Source organism: Calonectris borealis, chromosome 5, assembly GCF_964195595.1.
Source record: "Calonectris borealis chromosome 5, bCalBor7.hap1.2, whole genome shotgun sequence".
NCBI classification, from domain to species: domain Eukaryota; kingdom Metazoa; phylum Chordata; class Aves; order Procellariiformes; family Procellariidae; genus Calonectris; species Calonectris borealis.
In genome coordinates, this window is record NC_134316.1 from 26825381 (window position 1) to 26843442 (window position 18062).

At 55.1% G+C, this 18062-nt stretch overlaps 1 protein-coding gene across 2 annotated transcripts in view; it reads left to right on the forward strand.

Annotated features, from left to right (window-relative positions):
* The window catches only part of LTBP2 (latent transforming growth factor beta binding protein 2), an 84924-nt gene that overhangs the window by 8666 nt on the left and 58196 nt on the right, over positions 1-18062 (forward strand). Inside the window, exons 1-3 of one of the 2 annotated variants that reach the window (XM_075151550.1) lie at positions 307-378; positions 10575-10645; positions 16506-16749. In XM_075151550.1, the coding sequence (XP_075007651.1) occupies positions 362-378; positions 10575-10645; positions 16506-16749 (332 nt within the window). In that variant the 5' untranslated portion in view covers positions 307-361. Of the gene's footprint in view, positions 1-306; positions 379-10574; positions 10646-16505; positions 16750-18062 lie in introns of those variants that run through there. The other variant, XM_075151549.1, reaches the window with a different exon arrangement.

An 18062-nucleotide genomic window follows, 5' to 3' on the forward strand; every position in this document is an offset into this window, starting at 1 on the left:
CTGGGAGCAGAGGAATGTCAGTGGGACAGGATCCTTAAGGAGCTGGGGGAGCGGTGGGCATGGGAGGAGAGCCTGTGCTCTATGTGGCAGCCACCCCACACATCAAAAGGGACAAAAGAGGTTAGATAAATTCATGGGCTGATATGAATTTGCTTTTTAAACCCAGCAGCTGAGCTGCAGCGGTTGAGCTGCATCTGGCTGAAGGAGCCCCTACCCTGCGGGCTGCTGGAAGGCGTGAGGGTACACCCAAAGGATCGCGCTGTGCGCACACAGAGTATCTCGTGTTCTCACAGGCATCCAGCCGCTGCGCTCAGGGTCAGGATGCCGAGTGAGGTACACCTTTCACCCGCCTGAGCTTGGCATGGTGAAACCAGGTTGGTAAGTGTTACCAGCCACAGGACCCACTGCAGGGACACGCGCCGGTGAGCATCTTCTTCCCGGGAGCACCTGCAGTGCCCTCCTCTGCCTCCTTGCGCACAGAGATGCAGTGAGAGGTCTTTAGCCATCCACCAAGTTCACAGCCACCGCTGTGGGCCAGAATGAGCCCACCCTAACTATACTGTGTTTCTGGGCTGGGAGTGAGCCTGCACTACTCTGGGAGGATTCGCTCCCTGCCTGAGATGGCCAAGGGCAGCAGAGATGTGGCAGAGGACAAGGCCAAGCTGATGTGTGTAGCTGAAAGTGGATTTCTGCCCCTGCTTCTCCCTCTTCCTACTCTTCCCTCAGTCTTTCTCAGTGCATATAAAGCAGTCATGTCAAGTCATCCCGCGACCTCTAGGTGCCCACGCAGAGACAGAATGGGGGAGGGCTGGACATCTACTCTAAGCTGGTGGGATATGTCTCCTGGAAGATCTCTCTTAGCTGAAAGACATGGAGCTTTTAGGTGGGTCCTTTTCTAGCCTGGACCCATACAAGTAAGAGTATAAAACCCTGAGTTGGGTTTGAGGGGATCTGAAAGCTCTGTAGCCAGGGTGGGATGGCAAATAAGGCTCTTCCCATTGCCATGCCTTTCTCCTGGGAGACGCGATCAAGAGCAACAAGAGGGCTGATGCTGCCGATGCAGCTCCAGAAGTCCCCAGCTGCTGGGGGGCGGCGGTGTGTTCCTCCGGCATCCGTGTCTCCTGCTCCGTGCACCCCACAGCCGGGCTGCTCCACCTTCCCCCAGCGCTCCCAGCTGCGGCGGGAGCCGGCGGCGCGCTGCGGCCCGGGCGGCAGGGCGGGCGCCGGGGGCTGCACGCCGGCTCCCGGGCAGGCGGCGGACGGGTCTCCCCGGCCAGGCAGGGGTTAAGGCTTCTCTGTTGTAGTTTGTTTCCCTTTGCCAAAGTGGGTGTTGCTGGAATGTCTCCTCTCCTAAGGAGGGGGGCCGAGCCGTGTCCTCTGGAGAGGGGGGATGTCAGCATCAAAAAGACACAAAAGGGGGAGGTTTCCAAAAATAAAACCCTCCATCCCCTCCAGGCGCTGCCAGTGCCAGAGGCAGGCGCGAAGGTGCTCGGAGCTGCCTGCGGAGCGCGGGAGCTCGCTGGCAGCCCGGCGAGCGGGGCCGGCCGCCTTCCTCCTCCTCTTCCTCCTCCTGCGGGGGCCGCTCGGCAGCCTGCGCCCCTGCCTCAGCACTGCTGTCTGCGCCCCCGGCCCTGGTGGGCGGCAGGTCCCGGCGGAGCCCCGGAGCGGGATGGGGCGGTGAGCGGAGGGCGGAGAGCCGGCGGTCCCCGCTGCCCCGCGCCCGCCGGAGGATGCCAGCCGGGCGCTGAGCGCTCCGCGCCGCCCGTCTCCCCCCCGCCACCGGCTGACACCATGCGGGGCGCCGCCGCCAGCCTCCTCCCGCTCACCTTTGCCGTCCTCCTGGGCTTCGCCGACTGTCGGCCGGACTCCGCGGCCAAGCTGGAGCCGGGAAGCGGGGGGGCGGCGCGGCCGCGGGGCCGGGGGGCTGCCCTGGGGGCGGCGGGCACGGCGCACAGCCTGTCTCCGGCGCCCAGACCCCCCCCGCCGGCACGGCCCCTCCCCGCCGCCCTCCACGTGGGCCGCGGCTCCGCGGCTGCCGCGGGGAGCCCGAGCGGCGGCGACGGCCGGAGGCAGCGTCCCGACCGCGGACTGCCCGTGCCCCGGGGCCAGGCGGGCGATGCAGGGCTCGGTCCCGGCCCGGGGCAGAGGAACGGCCTGGACCCCTCCCGCCAGCGGCAGGGCAGCGGGCCGAAAGCCCGGGTCGTGCCCCGGGCGAAGGAGCCGAGCGGCAGAGGGAGGATGGCGGGGTAAGTGCTGCGGCCGGGGGGACCTTGCTGGGGGTGCGTAGCGTGAGCCCCGGCGGTCCCGGCGCCGGGGAGCCCCGGGCGGAGGCGCCGGGTCCCGTCCAGAGCCCCGTGCTGCATCCCGGTGCATCCCCCCTTCCGTCCCCGCGGGCGCTCCGGGCGCTGTCCCGTCCCCCGCGGGACGCCCCGCTGCCTGTGCCCGGGGCGGTCACGGGGGTGATGTGCGGGGGCTTGGGCCGTGCTGCCCCGCGGCTGGCTCCGGCGCCGGGCCCGGGCCCCGGAGCGGAGCGGGAGCCCGCTCAGTGCTCTCTCTCGTGCCGCGCGTCTGTCCCGCACGTGCGGCCGGCGATCGCGCTGCTCTCGCCCACGCGGGCCGTCGGCGTGCGTGTGTATCCGTGTGCGCGCACGCGTGTGGGAGGGTGAGGCGGGCGGACGCCGCGCTGCCGGCTGCCTGTCGCATGGGGCCGTCTGGTTTACGAGCGTGCCGATGCGATGCCCTTCTGCTGACACATCGGGGCTCTGGCGGGTCAGACAGCTGCGCGGCGCGGCGGGTGTCAGCCTGCCGCCCTCCCGGGCTGCCTGCGGCCGTCCCAGGAGGCGTGCGGGGTGGGGGGCTGCCGGGGGGGAAAGGCAGCGTGGCCACGGTACGTGGGAGGCGGGAGAGGCTGGAGGGGCTCGCTTGGCTCTGCAGGACGGAGTCTGGCTGCTGCCGCTCTTGCTACAGGTACCTGGCCCCTTGGCTCCTTCCTCCCATAATGGGCCCCTTGTAAGCACTCTGTGCGGCAGCTTCCCATGGCTTCAGCTGGCTCAGCCGGGGGAGGCTTCCTATGACTTGCCTGGCAGGGCCGCTTCCAGCTCCAGTCTCTGGCTACAGCCTTGTGGAGGTGGAGGGGAGATCATATGGCAAGGCCAGCTGCTCCGCTCCGAGGGGAGCCTGCGAGCGGGACGTCTGGTGCAGCGCTGACGTACCTTCGGCCTCGAGCCCCCTCCTCTGCAGTTCCCTCTCTGCTGCCTGTGGCTGATGCCCCTTGTGATGAGTTCCTCTGCCAGCTGGGAAGGGCTACCGAAGCTGTCGTGCGGGCAGTTTGACCAACCCATGTGGCAGCGCATGCCCGCTCTCCGTGCCGGGGGGACACAGAGAGTAAGCTCTGGACTCACTGCCCTCTGACATAGACAGAAACTTTTTCCGCTAACATCAGGTGGGGAGCTTCACTAGAATACAAAAGGCAGCTTAATCCCTGAGGTTTCTCTCTCCCATACTTGCCTCCCTGCAAAATTTAAAGAGGGAGATGTCCCCTCTGTGTCGTTTCCTGCAACAAATATTCAGAAGCAGTAAACGCAAACTTGTTCTTCTTACCATTATGTTTGATACACAAAGTATGTATCACTAGCAGCTAGTCAATGGCAGGTAGGTCTTGCGCAGATTTTGGCTTACCCATTAGCTTTGGCTTGTAAGCCGCCCAGAGGGAGAGTCTTGCGAAGATCCAGTCCTGCTCAATCAGGTTTGGGCTTTTTTGGGTTCAGGAGGATTTTACCCTTTCTGCAGTCGGAGTGGTGTCAGCATTGCTTTGGGATCATGTGGCAGTTCAACTGGATTTGAGTCATCTGAGCTGTAGTCCGTTTCTTTTCAATGACTACCCTGTGTAATCTCCACCAGGTTTTCAGGCTGTAGCTGCCTCCGGTGACAACAGCCGGCCCGCACCGCTATCAGGAGTGGGTGGGCAGCCCCAAGGTTCATGCTATATTCAGAAGAGTGTTGAACCTCTTTGCAAATAGCTTGCTTTCATCCCTTAATCAAGGATGTAAACAGGGATGGTTGGTCCAGCACTTAGGCTCTGTTGACCTGTTATCAGCTAGATTTGGCTTCCTGGGCTATTGGAGAGTGCCGTTGCCTCCAAGCTTAGAGGAAGGAAGAGCTGTGCCTTGGTGCTGTGTTCCCCATGCAGGCTGTGCTGCGCTCTCTGCCTCTGCTCTGCCCTGCCCTGGAAGATGAGGGCTGGGGATATGCGGCTTGCTCTGATCCCCAAGAACTTGAACTCTGGAACATGCATATAATGGCTTGTCGTCAGTAGCTTTACATCTCTTCTGGAGTCCAAATCGGCACTTTTTAAACTTCTCTATGACCTACTGTCTTCAGAGCTTTTGAGAAGGCCTAGCTGAAATAATTGTCCATGAGTAACTACATGGCATTACTCCTCATGGAAAGCTAGCTGCTGCTGCCTCCAGCCATTCGGTGAGACTCCGTTCTTCCACCTCATCCATCTTCTTACGTCCCTTGCTGCACCGGACACATTTCCATCCAGGAAACTCAGGGCCCCTAAAAAAGTTCATTTCGTGATGTTTCATTTGTTTGCCAGGTGGGATATTTTCTGTTCTTCTATTTACACTGAACTCCTACCACTCTCTAGTATGACAACCTTCATTTTCCCTTACTCAGGTAGCTTTGCAGGCTGCATTAAACCCTGGCGCTATTTATTTATCCAGTTACTTTGGCTTAAAATCTCAACTCCTGCGTGGGTTGCCTTTCCTGATTCCCCAGTCAGAATTCTCTGCTGGGACCTCCAGGGGCCTCGCACAGTCCTGTGGTTGAAAAACCCATTTATTAGTACTATATCCTTCTCTGGAGAATTATTTTCGCGCTTTGTGTGATAGCAGCATACTCAAAATTGAGTTTTTTTCTTGGGGACTGTTTGGATGTGTCTGCTACCCTGCTCATGTCTGACCTTGTTGCAGGTGGGACTTGCTCACACCCTTCCATGAGTGTGTCCAACTGCAAGTCTTGCAAGAGCTGGGTTTTAGTGTTTTCTCCTGGTGGTTCATTGTGAGGTGACTTTTGACACCACATCAAATATTGCAGAAAATTACTGTCTTCTAACACTGAGCGAGGAAAACAATCCAGCCCCCAAAGCATCTCTGCTTTGCTGTGATCTGCTTAACCTGCCTGTTTCCCCAGCCCCCCCGACTGGTTTGCAGACACACACCAGTCCCCGCTGCTGCAGATGAGCTATTTCTATGCAGTGCCATGGAGTAGGTGACTTCCCAGTGTGTTCAGTCTGATGTTTAAAGTGTTTATAGGTTCAACAATGCAGCTTCTGGTCCATGGAAAGATTTTCCTCCTGAGTGTGGTGGGGTAGGGAGCTCCCAAGCCCTGACGCATGCCAGCTATGGCTGTATTCGTGTGCTGGATGCATCCCTAATTTGTCCCCCCTGTGATGTGACACCCCTTGTTCTTCTGCCCCATGCCTGGGAGGGTGGGTCCCAGTGATGATCCTCAGGTGACGTACACAAAATCAGAGCAAGGTGGGTAAGGGAGGAGTAGGCTGGGGAAGCCTCTACTTCTGGTACCTGCCTGGACAATTTTCAGGGGCGTGTGAGGCTCCCCAGATAACAGGCTGGGAGTCCCACACTCTCTCCTTCTCCCTCCTACTTTCTTTTTGTATGTTCTGCACCCCAGTTCTTGTTTAATTGCTTTTGAAGACACCATCTGTGGCTATATAGGTCTGCTTTACCCAGGCTTTGTGGGGTATAGGTTCTCGCTGCAGTGTGTGTATAGCACTGCTCAGGAGCAGAGGCAGTTAATACTGTTGTGCACTTGGCAGTGGATTTTCAGTGGCTCATCGATGCCAGCAGCCTTCTGCTAATGTTCTTCATTGGGTCTGACTGCAAATATTTCATATGCAGTTGGATGAAGTTCACTGTCCTGCAGTAGAAAGGCAGACCTGATGATCTAATGGTCCCCCTGGCCTTCTGTGAGGATGCTGTAAATGACCTGAATGGAGTCAGCGTATCTGGCAGCGCAGAGTGCTGCATGAAGTTGAAAGATGATGCATAGATTGCTGTTAAAATAAATGGTGAAAAAAATGGTTCTACTGAATGCTTCAGAAACAGTATGTGATCATCGCTGAGGCTGTGCACATGCTGAAACTATGTGAAGCCATGATCTTACTACTGTTTTCTTATTTTCCTTCCCCCTGGTGCTTTTACAGTTGCTTGGCTTTGGTTTCATGTAACACTGCAAGATCTTGCAGGCTTGTGTCACCCTGGGTACCACTTTGCACAGCAGGGGCCTGATCCTGATGGTGGCCTCTGGCTGCTGCAACAAAGCAGGTGATGAAGGACTGGCTTGCTGCAGCTCCTTTGCCCAAGTTGCAGGTTGTGCCGGTGCATCCAGTCAGGGCCATGAACGGTACTTCTGGATGTAGGGAGGCTTCATGGCACTGGCTTCAGCTCTGAGAGGGGTGTCAGGGAGATGCCTGTCCCAGAAGAGGAGCTGGCCAGTGAGTAGTACCTGACACCTCCTGTGCACCAAGCTCTCACAACGTGCCAGGGACTATACCTGGGCACAGATGGTGCGTTCTAGCTGCAGAGTGAGGAGCAAGCTTGGTTTGCAGTTGCTTACTGCTGCCTGTGCTGTTTGGAGACCTCAGGGCGTACCTGGCACTTGAGGCAGGGGCTGAGATGTGGATCCAGTGCCTCGCCCTGCGTTTTGCCAGAGAGGCAAACCCAAAGGCCCACATCTGCACTAGTGAGTTATGCCTCAGGGCTTTCCCTGGCTATTCAGCTGTCTGAGGTATTCAACCCCCTTTCTCTCTAAAAAGGGAAAACTGGCTATTGGAAATGGTCTCTGTCTGCTCAGGTCTGAGCTGGGCTGGGAACTATTTTGGAAGGTGCTAAGTGGCCCGTGAGCCCTGTAGCAGTCCAGTGTTACAGGCAATCAAGTCCCAGCACCTGGGAGCATCCCCAGCAATGTTTCATTTCCTAGGAAAGACATGTGCTAGCTGACCTGGCCCTTGGGAAGGTAAATACATTAATTAACCTGTTCCACCAGTAAGGAGACAGGGGTAGGAAAGACAGACGGTTTGCCCAAGGCTTGTTTTGGCATCAGCAGCAGGGCTGGGAATAGGGCATCCCCGTGCAGCGTGACCTAGTGTGAGTGTTCAGTGGGACTTCAGCTTGGGAGACCTGCGTGAGGACATGTCTTCTATTCTGCTCTGATCTGAGGCTGTGTTGAGCTTCTTTCCACTTGGGAGAGCTGCTGACCCCTCCACATGCCCACCCATCCTCTGGTCCCTCTGCGCCCCAGGCTGCCCAGGATGAGGGTGAGAGTCCTGCTCCCTTCTCCCTCTACCGTGCTTCCAGTTTCAAGGGCTGGGTAAGCAGGAGGCAGCCTAGGTGCTCAGCCTTGTGCGGCAACTGAGTGCTTCAAAGTTATGAGTGTGGCTTTGTTTCATGTCATTATTAGGTCTGCCAGGGGTTTGGTGCATCATGGCACCCAGGGTGTCCCCTTGCCGGGCAGCTCTGCCTGCTGCCTTGGAAGCCCCCGTCCCCTGATCAGGGCTGCTCAGTGTGTACAGGCAGCTCCCCAGCAGCCACCCCCAGGACGGTGACACCAGACCTGGAGGGACCCTGCCACTTGTTTTGTTCTCTGGAAGCAGGGCTGGATGGAGAGGCCCAGGACTGGATGTGCCCCACAGGTGGCTCACGCCTCAGCCGCGTCTTTGCCCAAAGTGTTGGCGATGGCACGTGCAGCAGGACAAACGCAACTGGGGGCTGCCACTCTCTTGAGCACCATCCCTCCACGTTGTAAACATGCCGTGCTCCTTAAACCTTCCGGGATCCATTCTGAATTCTTTGTAAGGCAGTGAAAACCACATGGTGTTCAAGCCATGCAAATGTCAACTAAAGGCTTTAAGTAGAACCAGACGTGCTCAGGACTGGGTCCCATGCAGCGAAGCCCCCATAGCTATTTTCCCATTGCTGATGTGCTTGCTCACCTGATGCCCCATGCTATGTGAGGTCCTGCTCACTGGGCTTTCATCGGGAAATAGTTGTGGTCCTTCTCTGCCTTCCAGTACTGCCTGTATGTTGCTCCTCCCAAGTGCTCACTGCCAGTCCTGGAGGTCCTCCCTGCCTCCATCTTTGCCCATCCTTTAATCCAGGAGGTTATGGAAGGAAGGGACATTCCCATCCAGGTAGTCACTCTGCCCCTGCCTCCGAGGGCATCCCTGCCAGGTTGCTCCCCTCTGCACATGCTGGGCTGTCCTCCCTCAAGGAGCATCGCCCTGGTGCCAGCATCTCCCTTCACCTGGGGTTGGCAACTCATGCCTGGAGTTGGCAGTGATACAGAGTGACTCTGTTAATTAGGGGTTTGTGCTGAACCCAACCGGGGTTTCATGCCTTCAGGAGTGATCTTGTCTGCTCAGGCTTGGGCCCCTGTCTGTTTTAGTCTCATACCTTTCTTCCTACAACCTCTGGCTCGCTGTTGGCATTGAGAGCAGCTAGCAGCATGCTCCCTCCACCATGCGTGTGAGAGATGTAGATAAAACTTGAACTTCCATCTCATGAAGAACTAACAGTGTGATTCAAGGCCAAACCAGCTTCTCTGGAGAAGTTAGTTATTTTGCCTACAAGAAACAACCTCTGATTATGTCAGTAAGTTGAGGTGGGAAAGGGCAAGGGCTTTGCTTTTTGAACAGACCAGCTGAGTATGACTTGCAAGGTGTGTTTCGGCTGTGCCGAGGAAAGAATGGGAACTGTGACAGTCTAAGCAAAGATGCTTATGCTGCTGCTTGGAGTGGAGTCCCTCAGCAGACCTTAATTACCTAAAGACCTCCTCCAGCTCAGTGGTTTTTTCTCTTTACTGATCTGGACAACTTTAAAAAGTTTAAGGTCTTTCGTGGGCTCTTATGCAGTAAGTAAAGGAAAGTTTGCTTTCCTTGGATACTTTCTGGGGATGTCTTAAAGAGGAGACTCATAGATCTCTTTGGGTTGACAGACAAAAAGCTGGAAATCAGTGCAGATGTGAGTGGATGCAAGAATTGCTTTGGCTTGTTCTGTTTGCAGGAAGTCACACCAAGGGAATTTAAGTGCTTTCTCCCTGTAAAAATCTACCCAGGTTAATAAAATGTTGGTCCTGAAGGGCTGGATAACGCTTTACAAATGATGTGGCTTCTCCGACCACTTCCCCTTCCCACGTGGAGCGATTGTATCTCTACAGGCAGCTTCATTCATGAACACCAGAACAATCCTTGGCACGCCTGCTACCCACCGTCTTTGGCTCTCCTAAAACGTGAGCCCCACAGCTTGAGCTCTGGCACTTCTGGAGTCTCATCTCATGCCACGTGGATGCAGGAGTCACGAGGATGCCGGTTCAGAACAGGATCATCTTCTGACCCTGCTGTGTTCATGTGAAAGTCAATCCAGAAGACAAATGTGCATGTTTCTGTGGTTCCTGTAAATTCTGTCAGCAGCTCCGACTGCCTTGTCCAGCGTTAGAAATAAACCATGCTCCCCACTTCATTTCCAGAGGCTTTCCAGAGCTTTCAGGCTGTCTTTTGATGACTGTACTTTCCCATCTACCTAGGCATGCAAAAGTTACATATTCCCAAAACCTTCCCTCCATGATGAGTAAATACGCTTGGAGAGCAACCTGCAGCTTGTTATTCCTTTTCATTATAGCTGTGTAAATATGAGATGTGACCAGAGGAAGCAGGGTTGGCGGAGCACCTCTTGGAGGCACAGCGCTGTCTCTGATAGCCGTATGTTGGCAATGATCACTACCTGAAAACACATAATAAGGGAGAGGTGGGAAGGACGTTATTTATGCAAAGGCAGTCAAAAAGTTGTTGCAGCAAAGTGCTGGAATTAACCACCATGGAAATGATCTGAGCACCCTGCAGTTAGTCTAGCACTGTGCATGTCAAGCAGGCACAAATTTCATAGCACCGGGGAGTCCCCAGCCCCCGGGGTTGTTGCGCCCGGGGTGCTCACAAAGGGAGAGCAAGCTGGGGAGTGGCCGATGCGGCTGCTGGCATGCTGTCCCTCCCGGGGTGGGGTTGAGCAATGAACAGCAACAGGCGGCAGCAGTTAGGCAGAGAATGAAGCGTTGTCTTCGGCCGAAGCAGCTCAGGACACTTGCGGAGGCGAGACGCTATGACCAGAGTTGGAATCAGGCCCGATTTACACCCCAATACCATGAAGTGCCGTGAGATCTTTAATGGTCGCAGGCCGCCAGTCTCCGATTGCTCTCAGGAGGAAAATGGTTCCTCTTGAGCGCTGTGCCAGGAACCCAGCATAATGCCAGTTCAAAAGGGAGATACTCCCTGAGGGATCGCTCACACTGCAGCATTCCCATAGCCCTTGGGGGTTTCTTTTCCAAGCACTTAAACAACTCAGCCCTTGTCCCATTGGTTTTGATCTCAGCTGCTGGTCCATCTGGAAGGAAATATCAGATGCTGCAGGAAATAATTTTACGGGTGACTCAGAGGTGCTGGCTGCAGAGAGACCTCGGCTTCCCTTCTCCTAACCGCGCTGCTTTGTCTCTCTGCTTAGGCCAAATGTCTGCGGCAGACAGTGTTGCCCAGGATGGACCATGGCTCCCGGTACAAACCACTGCATCAAACGTGAGTATGACAGTCTCAGCTGGCGCAGGTCTCGTGATGCACCCCTAAAAAGCGCCGGAGTACTGCTGTGACCCCGCACACGTGCCAGGGCAGGAGATGGACCATGGGGTTGCCGGAGGCAGTGCCGCAGCCTCCTCGTTGGGCTGCCGGGCTGTGGGTCAGCTCTCCCCGCCTGCTGGCAAAGTCTGAGCATGCTGAATAATTATGGCTTTACTTTATTATCATTATTATTGTCCATCCTGAGCATGGTCTTGTTGGGGCAGGGCATTGCAACAATACATTTATGGGCGAGTTTGGAGCCCCGGTCTCTCATCGTCCTGCTTGGAGGAAAAGGCAGGTCTGTGAAAGTCCCGGCAGGTGGGAACCAGCACAGTGGGGCTGTGCTCACGTGGGCGAACGTTGCTGATGCTGAGGGGGAAGTCAGGGCTGCAAATTATCTGAGTGCTATGAAGGAAAGCAATTAGTGGAGTTGGCACAACGGCTGGGACGAGTGGGGCTGGACCGTAGTGCAGCACGTGGGATGTCTAAAATGGCCAGAGGGCTTCAGGGCGCTCCTGCAGTGTGGAAACTGCCCAGCCAGGGCCCTCCTGCCTGCCCATAGAGGGGTTAATAAGGGCTCTGCTCCTCTGGACGGCCCTGCCACGGCCCTGGGGGCTGAGATCATTTTGGGCTCCCCAACACAGCACTGGAAGGGAAGGGGTTTGGGCAGGCACCAGTGCGACACACGCCAGAGGCAGCTGCACTGTCATCTCCATCCCCAATAGCTCCGCAACCACAGCCCAGCCCCTGCTGCGATCCCCGTCCCTAAACAAGGGGGTTACACCACCCAGCCCACCCGTGGGCCTTCCCAGGGGACTGCGGGCCCTGTGCACCTGCCCGGTCCCAGGAAGGCGAGGGGCTGCCCGCAGCGCCCGGGCGGCTCGGAGGGCAGGGAGCGCACAGGCACCGGGCAGGCTTTCTGGATGGGAACGCCCTGCCCAGAATAGCCGAGAGCGTCTGCCTTCACTCGAGTGGCAGCAGCTGCCCAGATGTTTAGCGGGGAAAGAGGCTCAGCTTTGTTTGCCGCGGGATCTCACGGCGCTTCGGCCGCGCTGGGATAATTGCATTAGCGATTGCTGTTCGGGAGCAAGGGGCCAAGGGCTGACTCACCTCCCTTCTCCCTCTCCCCCCCGCCGACAGAAGCCAAACGGTAGAGAGCGTGCTGTGCTGCCAGACAGCGTCTGTAAACAGAGCGCGGGGCCAGCGATGGCAGCATCTTTCTCTCATTAGGGATTTTCGGAGGAGCAGTAGATCTGGGCTCGCAGCCATGCAGGCTGTCTAGCGATTGCTCAGGTGCCGGGCCCTGGTTCCCAGGGATTCATTAAAAGGACACTGTCAACATGATAGGGCCTGACAGTGTCCTGTCGACTGGGGGTGGTAAATCTCAGGGAAGCCTTAGGTGGAGACCGATGGTGTGTAAACATCATTTCGTTCCCAGCTACCTCCCTCGCCGGGCTTTTCTGCTGGAGTTCAAGGTGCTGGGGACGTTTGGCTGTTTTTCAGGCTGCCAAGGCAAGCTGGACAGCCCGTCCCAGTTAGTTTCTGCACTGTAATACTGTTTAATGTCTGATCTCATGGTCTTTGATATGGGGCATATCAGGGAAGTTAGCGGGGTAGAAATGCAGCCAGAGGGAACCTCTCAGCGTGATGAAGCAGGGAAGAAGTTGGCATTCGGGTCTTGGGCAGAACCTTAGTTTTGATGGGTCTGAGCCTGGGTGCAGGAGAGAGGATAGGCCAAATTGTTGCCTTCATGTACTCCCTATCACCTACTGAGCATGGGGATTTCTTCGTTCTCCACCCATGCTTTACCAGGGACTTTCTTCTTGCAACATCTCTGCATATGACTGAACTCAAGCCATGGGCAGGTTTCTCTAGCCTTTTGGTTTGTTCCAGCTTCAAGGACCAAAGTGCAGTGAGGACTCGGGGAGTTTTCAGGGAGTCAATGACTGGGAAGATGAAAAAGAGAAATCCCTCTCGTCGGGACACCGATGTTTCCTGGGAAAGTGGAAGTGAGCTAAGGGAGTTTAGGAGAAAGATCTCGCCCGCTTGCAATGGGCTTGGTTTCTACCCACACACTGCCAGGTCACCACACTGAACTGCATAGAGGGCATCCTGTGGGGCTCCAGAGGTCTTCCCACAGGAGGGGACATTAGGGATAATGAGCTACATCTGAACTTGGGCCTGGGGGGTTCATTGAACCTCCTGCCTGTTTAACTTCATCCTGGGGTGAGACTCAGGGCTTTATGTCCTGGGTTTGGTGGAGAAGAAACCCGTACATACAAGCTGGCCAGACCTCCCCCCCATATTTCAGGGGCTGCAGAGGCTGCAGTGTGCACTTGTTGATAATTTAGCTGCTGCCTATTAGTTCATCATCCTTCCCCTCTGCTTCAGAGCAGGGGAATCCTCTTGCTCAACCTCCCAACGTTAGTTCATCAACCTCCGCTTTCGTCAGCATTATTTACTATGGTTCTCTGCTGCTTCCCAAGATAGCAGTCTGGGCTGGGCTGGTAATGCAGGGTGAGCTTTTTTTCTGACATGGATATTTTGAAGCTTAAAAGAAACATTTTTAATCAGCATGCTGGGAAGGAGTATATAAACTCATGAACTTTCTAATCTTGTACAGATGGTCTTGCGGTTAAGATACTGGATGAAGGCGCAGGGATTCCAGGATGAGTTGCTGGCTCTGCTGTGGTCTCACAGTGTGTCTTCAGACAGTCGCATTAGCACCTGGGGCTTTTCCACAGCTGCAAAATGGAGATGACATTCACATGCTCTCTCCTTTTGTCTCTCTTCTGTACAGTGACTGTAGGGTTTTTCGAATCCACATTGTTTTTCGTTGAAGTTCTATTTTCCCTCTCTGTTATTCTTGCATTGCTATTGATCTCCCTGCCTGTCAGCCTCCACAGATCTCTCACTTGTGTTAAATTGTCCATCCCTTCTGGCTTTGCTCACACAGTCAGAGCTTTAAGTTAGAATTGAGGTTACATATTGCTCTGCATCAATAAGCAAACTTCTCCATGAGAAAGTGAACGAAATCACCCCAGTGGTACAAGTCCTTCAGCATCTTCCCAGTTTTCCTGTGGATGCCTAGCTGGATGGACATGGTTCCCTCACATTTAAATGGGACTGAGCAGGAGCTCCTTGCAGTGAAGATCTACACCACTCTCCTAGACCTAGAGCACGTGCAGAGCAGCAGGGATTGAATGACACCTTGCAATGTCATTGCTCAATCCTGGGCCGGGTGTGCCTGCAAAGCGGTGGGAGGTTGGACTTGGTGACTTTCCCCTCTGATGGTCCTGCCTGCCTGGCCTAGGTGGGTGGTCAGAGTCCCACAGCAATCGTCCCTGCAGTGTTACCTTCCAGGGAGGACTTACCTCATGCACTGAAGACTGGACAGCACCAGACTTGATCTGTGAAGGCACTGCTAGATGCTCTTGAACAAGCTAGCATTGCTACTAATGATACATCCGCAGTGCTCCAAATCTCATCCTTTTATTAAGAGTTTTGAGATGACTCTTTTTGCTTTCCCTAAAGCCCCAGCTCCTCATGTCCTCATGAGACTATAGCGAGAAGAAATGAGTGGCTGTCATCTTAACAGAAACTGTTTATAGCCCCCACAGCTGGGGAGAGACATCTCAGGGAAACCCCTGGGCTCAGAAACCAGAAAGCAAAGAGAAAGATTCCAAATATATATATATTTTTAACCGTTTTGTTTCTTCCCTCAATGTTATGGTTTTGGGGGCCTGACCCATGATTTCACACGCTTGGCATTGGCAGTATTTCTGCTGAATGATCTGCTCTCCCTACATCACATAGGTGGGCTGAGTGAAAACCAGTGACTTTTTAAAGCTCTTTCAAGTTCTTTCTGAGTCTGCAAAGGCAACCGGGAAGAGGATTAATCCTAGAGCTGGAATATTTCAGCTAGGGCAGCTCCCCACCCATCCTGCATGAAGGGACCAGAAGACTAACCCCATTCCCTTCTTCCTCTTCTCTATATCAGCTGCCTTAGGGGCTTTTTAGAGTGCCTGGTCACTTATCACTGCTTTCCTGCTGAAGGCCACAGTCTAATGTGACTCTGAACATTGTTAGTGGGAGAGGTTGTGAGAACCACTGTGATCCCCGGTCCCAGCATCACGGCTCTGCAGTATTTCAGCACATGAAGCCGTTGTTTTCAATGGCAGGCTTCCTGGTCTGGTGGCGTTCGTTAAAACAGGCATTCATTGGGAGATAATGGTAGGGACTGGCAGCCTATTTAAATCACAGCTGAGTTTTATATTATAAATTACATCAACTTTTGGAGTGCCAGACTTCCCAGAGATGGTTAATTCCTGCCTGACTAGGACCCTGTCTCTGTTCCAGAGTCTGCAGTGGTGGCTGATTTATTTTACTGGGGGATTTCATCAAAACCTCTGGCTTTAACCTATACAGCCCTACGTGACTTGGGTTCTCCCTTTCCTTGAGATCTCCCTCTCTTCCTGAGTGTTAACATGGTTATAAAGGTCAAATGAAGCATTCCAGCCAACATATCCCTGATCTAGTTAGGAAAAGCTGATGGCAGCCCAGTTTTGGCGTGAGGGAAGGGTTGTAGGAGCTATACTGCTGTGAAAGGACCTCAGGGCCTGTACAAGGACTTTCCTCGCTTGGCAACAGCGGGATGATGTGTGGATGGCACACAAGGCTAGAGCTCTCTGTATGTTTGTTGCCCAGAAGCAGCATTTCTCGCAGGCATGCTTGGATCTCACAGGGATGGAGAGCACAGCCAGAGAGGGAGGGATGTGCTTATGAAACCCCAGCAGCTGTGTGCAAAGGTGGCGGGATGTCAGATGCTCCTGCAGCCTCCCTGGGGCAGTCCTGGGGAGGGGCCCTCAGCAGAAGCGGTGGCTGCGTGTTTCAACCCGTACACAGGGTTCCCACGCAGCTGGAGTTTAATGTCCACCTTGTGTTGTCCAGCGAGGTTTCATTGCCCTTCGGCCAGCCGGCCCTTTCCTTCTTTGAGGGAGGACACTGTTTTCCAGTGCCTTTTCAATTACTCTTGCTCAGGACAAAGAGCCCGGTTCTCCCTGAGCGAGCTGTGGTTTCCTGGCTCTCGCTGGCTGGGCTATAACCCGATTTGGCATCTCTCGACTTGGGAAGTGTTAGGGTCCGGCGTATAATTAATAGCACTTTCCTCCCGGGGTGCAAACTGAAGCTGATGTGCTGTAATTAGGAACACACACAGGCTCAGAGGGTGATTTGGGCATGAAGTTAATGAACTGTAAGTCCCCGTAGCCACGGAGGAATTTGAGCGCAGTGACTCCAAAATCAGCTGCGGAAGGAGAGCTGGAAAGCTCTGGAGGGGGCAGCTGGGGGGACCGTGCAAATCAGACCCCAAAACGGCCTAAAGCAGGAAGGTAACATGCAAACTACTCCCAAGAGGCTGCGATAGTGCATGGTTGTCTGTCCTCTCATCTGGCAGTCATTGCCTCCCCTTGCTCTGGGATTGAGGTCCTGCTCCTGCTCGGAGAGCTATGGGCAGTGCTGAGGCTGTATGTTCTCTGCAGACCATGCTGCTCATTTTTGAGCTTTCTGAAGTGAGTATTGCTGGAGAAGAGCTCTGCAGAGACCAGTGGGGAGAAGTGGGAACAGAAACAAGTCTCTGATAGCAGTGGCCTTGTGTTAGGGACCCACAGCAGCAGTAACACTGAGACTTTGAAGGCCACCTGCCTGCAGAGAAGAGATGGGCCGCCCCGGTTGTGCTGCCCCAGCCGGGTGCCACCACCGTGGGGCTGAGCACGCTGCCCGGAGCCCCGTGTCCACTAACCACCTTTCTGTGTCTCCCCAGCTGTCTGTGACCCACCGTGCCAGAACAAGGGCTCCTGCAGCCGTCCCCAGGTCTGTACCTGTCGCTCGGGCTTCCAGGGCTCCCGGTGTGAAGAAGTCGTTCCCGAGCAGGAGTACCACCCGCCCAGTGCCGCCGCCGCCTTCCAGCCCCCCACAAGCTCCCTCCGGAGGAGAACCAGCACAGCAGGGCGGGACGCCTCCCTGCGAGGGGCTCAGGTGCCCGTCCCACGGCATGTCCCGGCTGTGTAAGTCAAACCTGGTTCCCGGCAGGATGCTCCCCCAAATGCACAGGCAGCTAACGCCACGCTCGTCAGGCCACAGCCTCTGCTTTGTGAGACCGGGCAGCTCGGCTCCCAGTGGAAGCTCCTGCCTGGGTTGTGGGAGCTGACGGAAGGGGGTCAGGCCCTGCTGTCCCTCCAAGGGACTCGGTTTGGCCCCAGCGCTGTGTCAGGGTCCCCAGGCACATGGGGGAATGGGACAAGCTAGTGGCAGTCCCACGGTGAAGGAGGACCGAGAAGCTCAGCAGTTTGCCCTTGTCCAGTTGATGAGCAGCGGTAGTGGTAGCAGCAGGGTAGACGGAGGAGTAGGGGTTAAATCTCTTTCCCAAGAGGCTGTGTTTAGAGCAGTATGTCCAGGTAGTATCCACGGGAGGGTACACAGGTATGAGGTGTGGTATTAAATGCTGGTATGAGCAAAGTGATGATACTCAGAGATGTCTCCTGGCAGACTCTAGCTGTTACTGCGCCATTTGTTCCATATTTCTGTGTCACCCTGCTGTGGTGTGGGTCATTTTGGTACCCAGGCAGGTCCCTGCATATTGGGTATGGAAGCAAAGATGCAGCTGTTGGAGCTCACAGAGATCCGTGCAGGAGAGACTCTGTGGGGAGCGTGTTAAGGTCGGAATGACAACTGTGGCATCGTCCTGTCCTTTTGGGTGAGGAAGAGCTTACGGCTTCAGCCCACCTCCCTCTGGAGCTGTGGGTTTTCTGTTGAAGGAGGCAGTAAAGGCAGGAAAGGTGCCTTTCCCTGACGAGCACCTCTGCGGTGCTGGCAGCTCAGTGGGGGTGGAGAGGTGGGAACGGTGGCTGCTTGCTATACAACAACCCACACGTTTGTTTTTTTTAAAAAGTCATCTCCGCTTTTCCGTAAAAGTCCATGGATACGGGATCAGAGTGTTAGACTGCACCACTAAAGACTTGTGTTGTTCTTGCTGCTACTCACCCAGTTGCTGGGCCAGAAAGACTGGTTTTGTTGGTAGCCACCACAGCAGAGAATTTGCACGTGGCTTCCAGCAGAAGTCCCTCAGTCATAGTCAAGAAGACATTACAGCAAATTGCAGGTGCCCAACCAGGAGGTAACTTCAGTTTCTCCTTTTCTTCTCCGAGCTGTTTTGACTTTCTCTGTCAGCATCACTTAGAACTGCCCGAGGAGGGGGAGGTTGGCCTTTGTTTTTCTGTATTTCTGCAGGTTGTTTTTAAAGTGTCTGTTGCACTTAAAGTAGCTGTTGCCTTTCTGTCTCTTCTGAAGCAGAGGCAATGCATGGGCTGGAGACATTTCT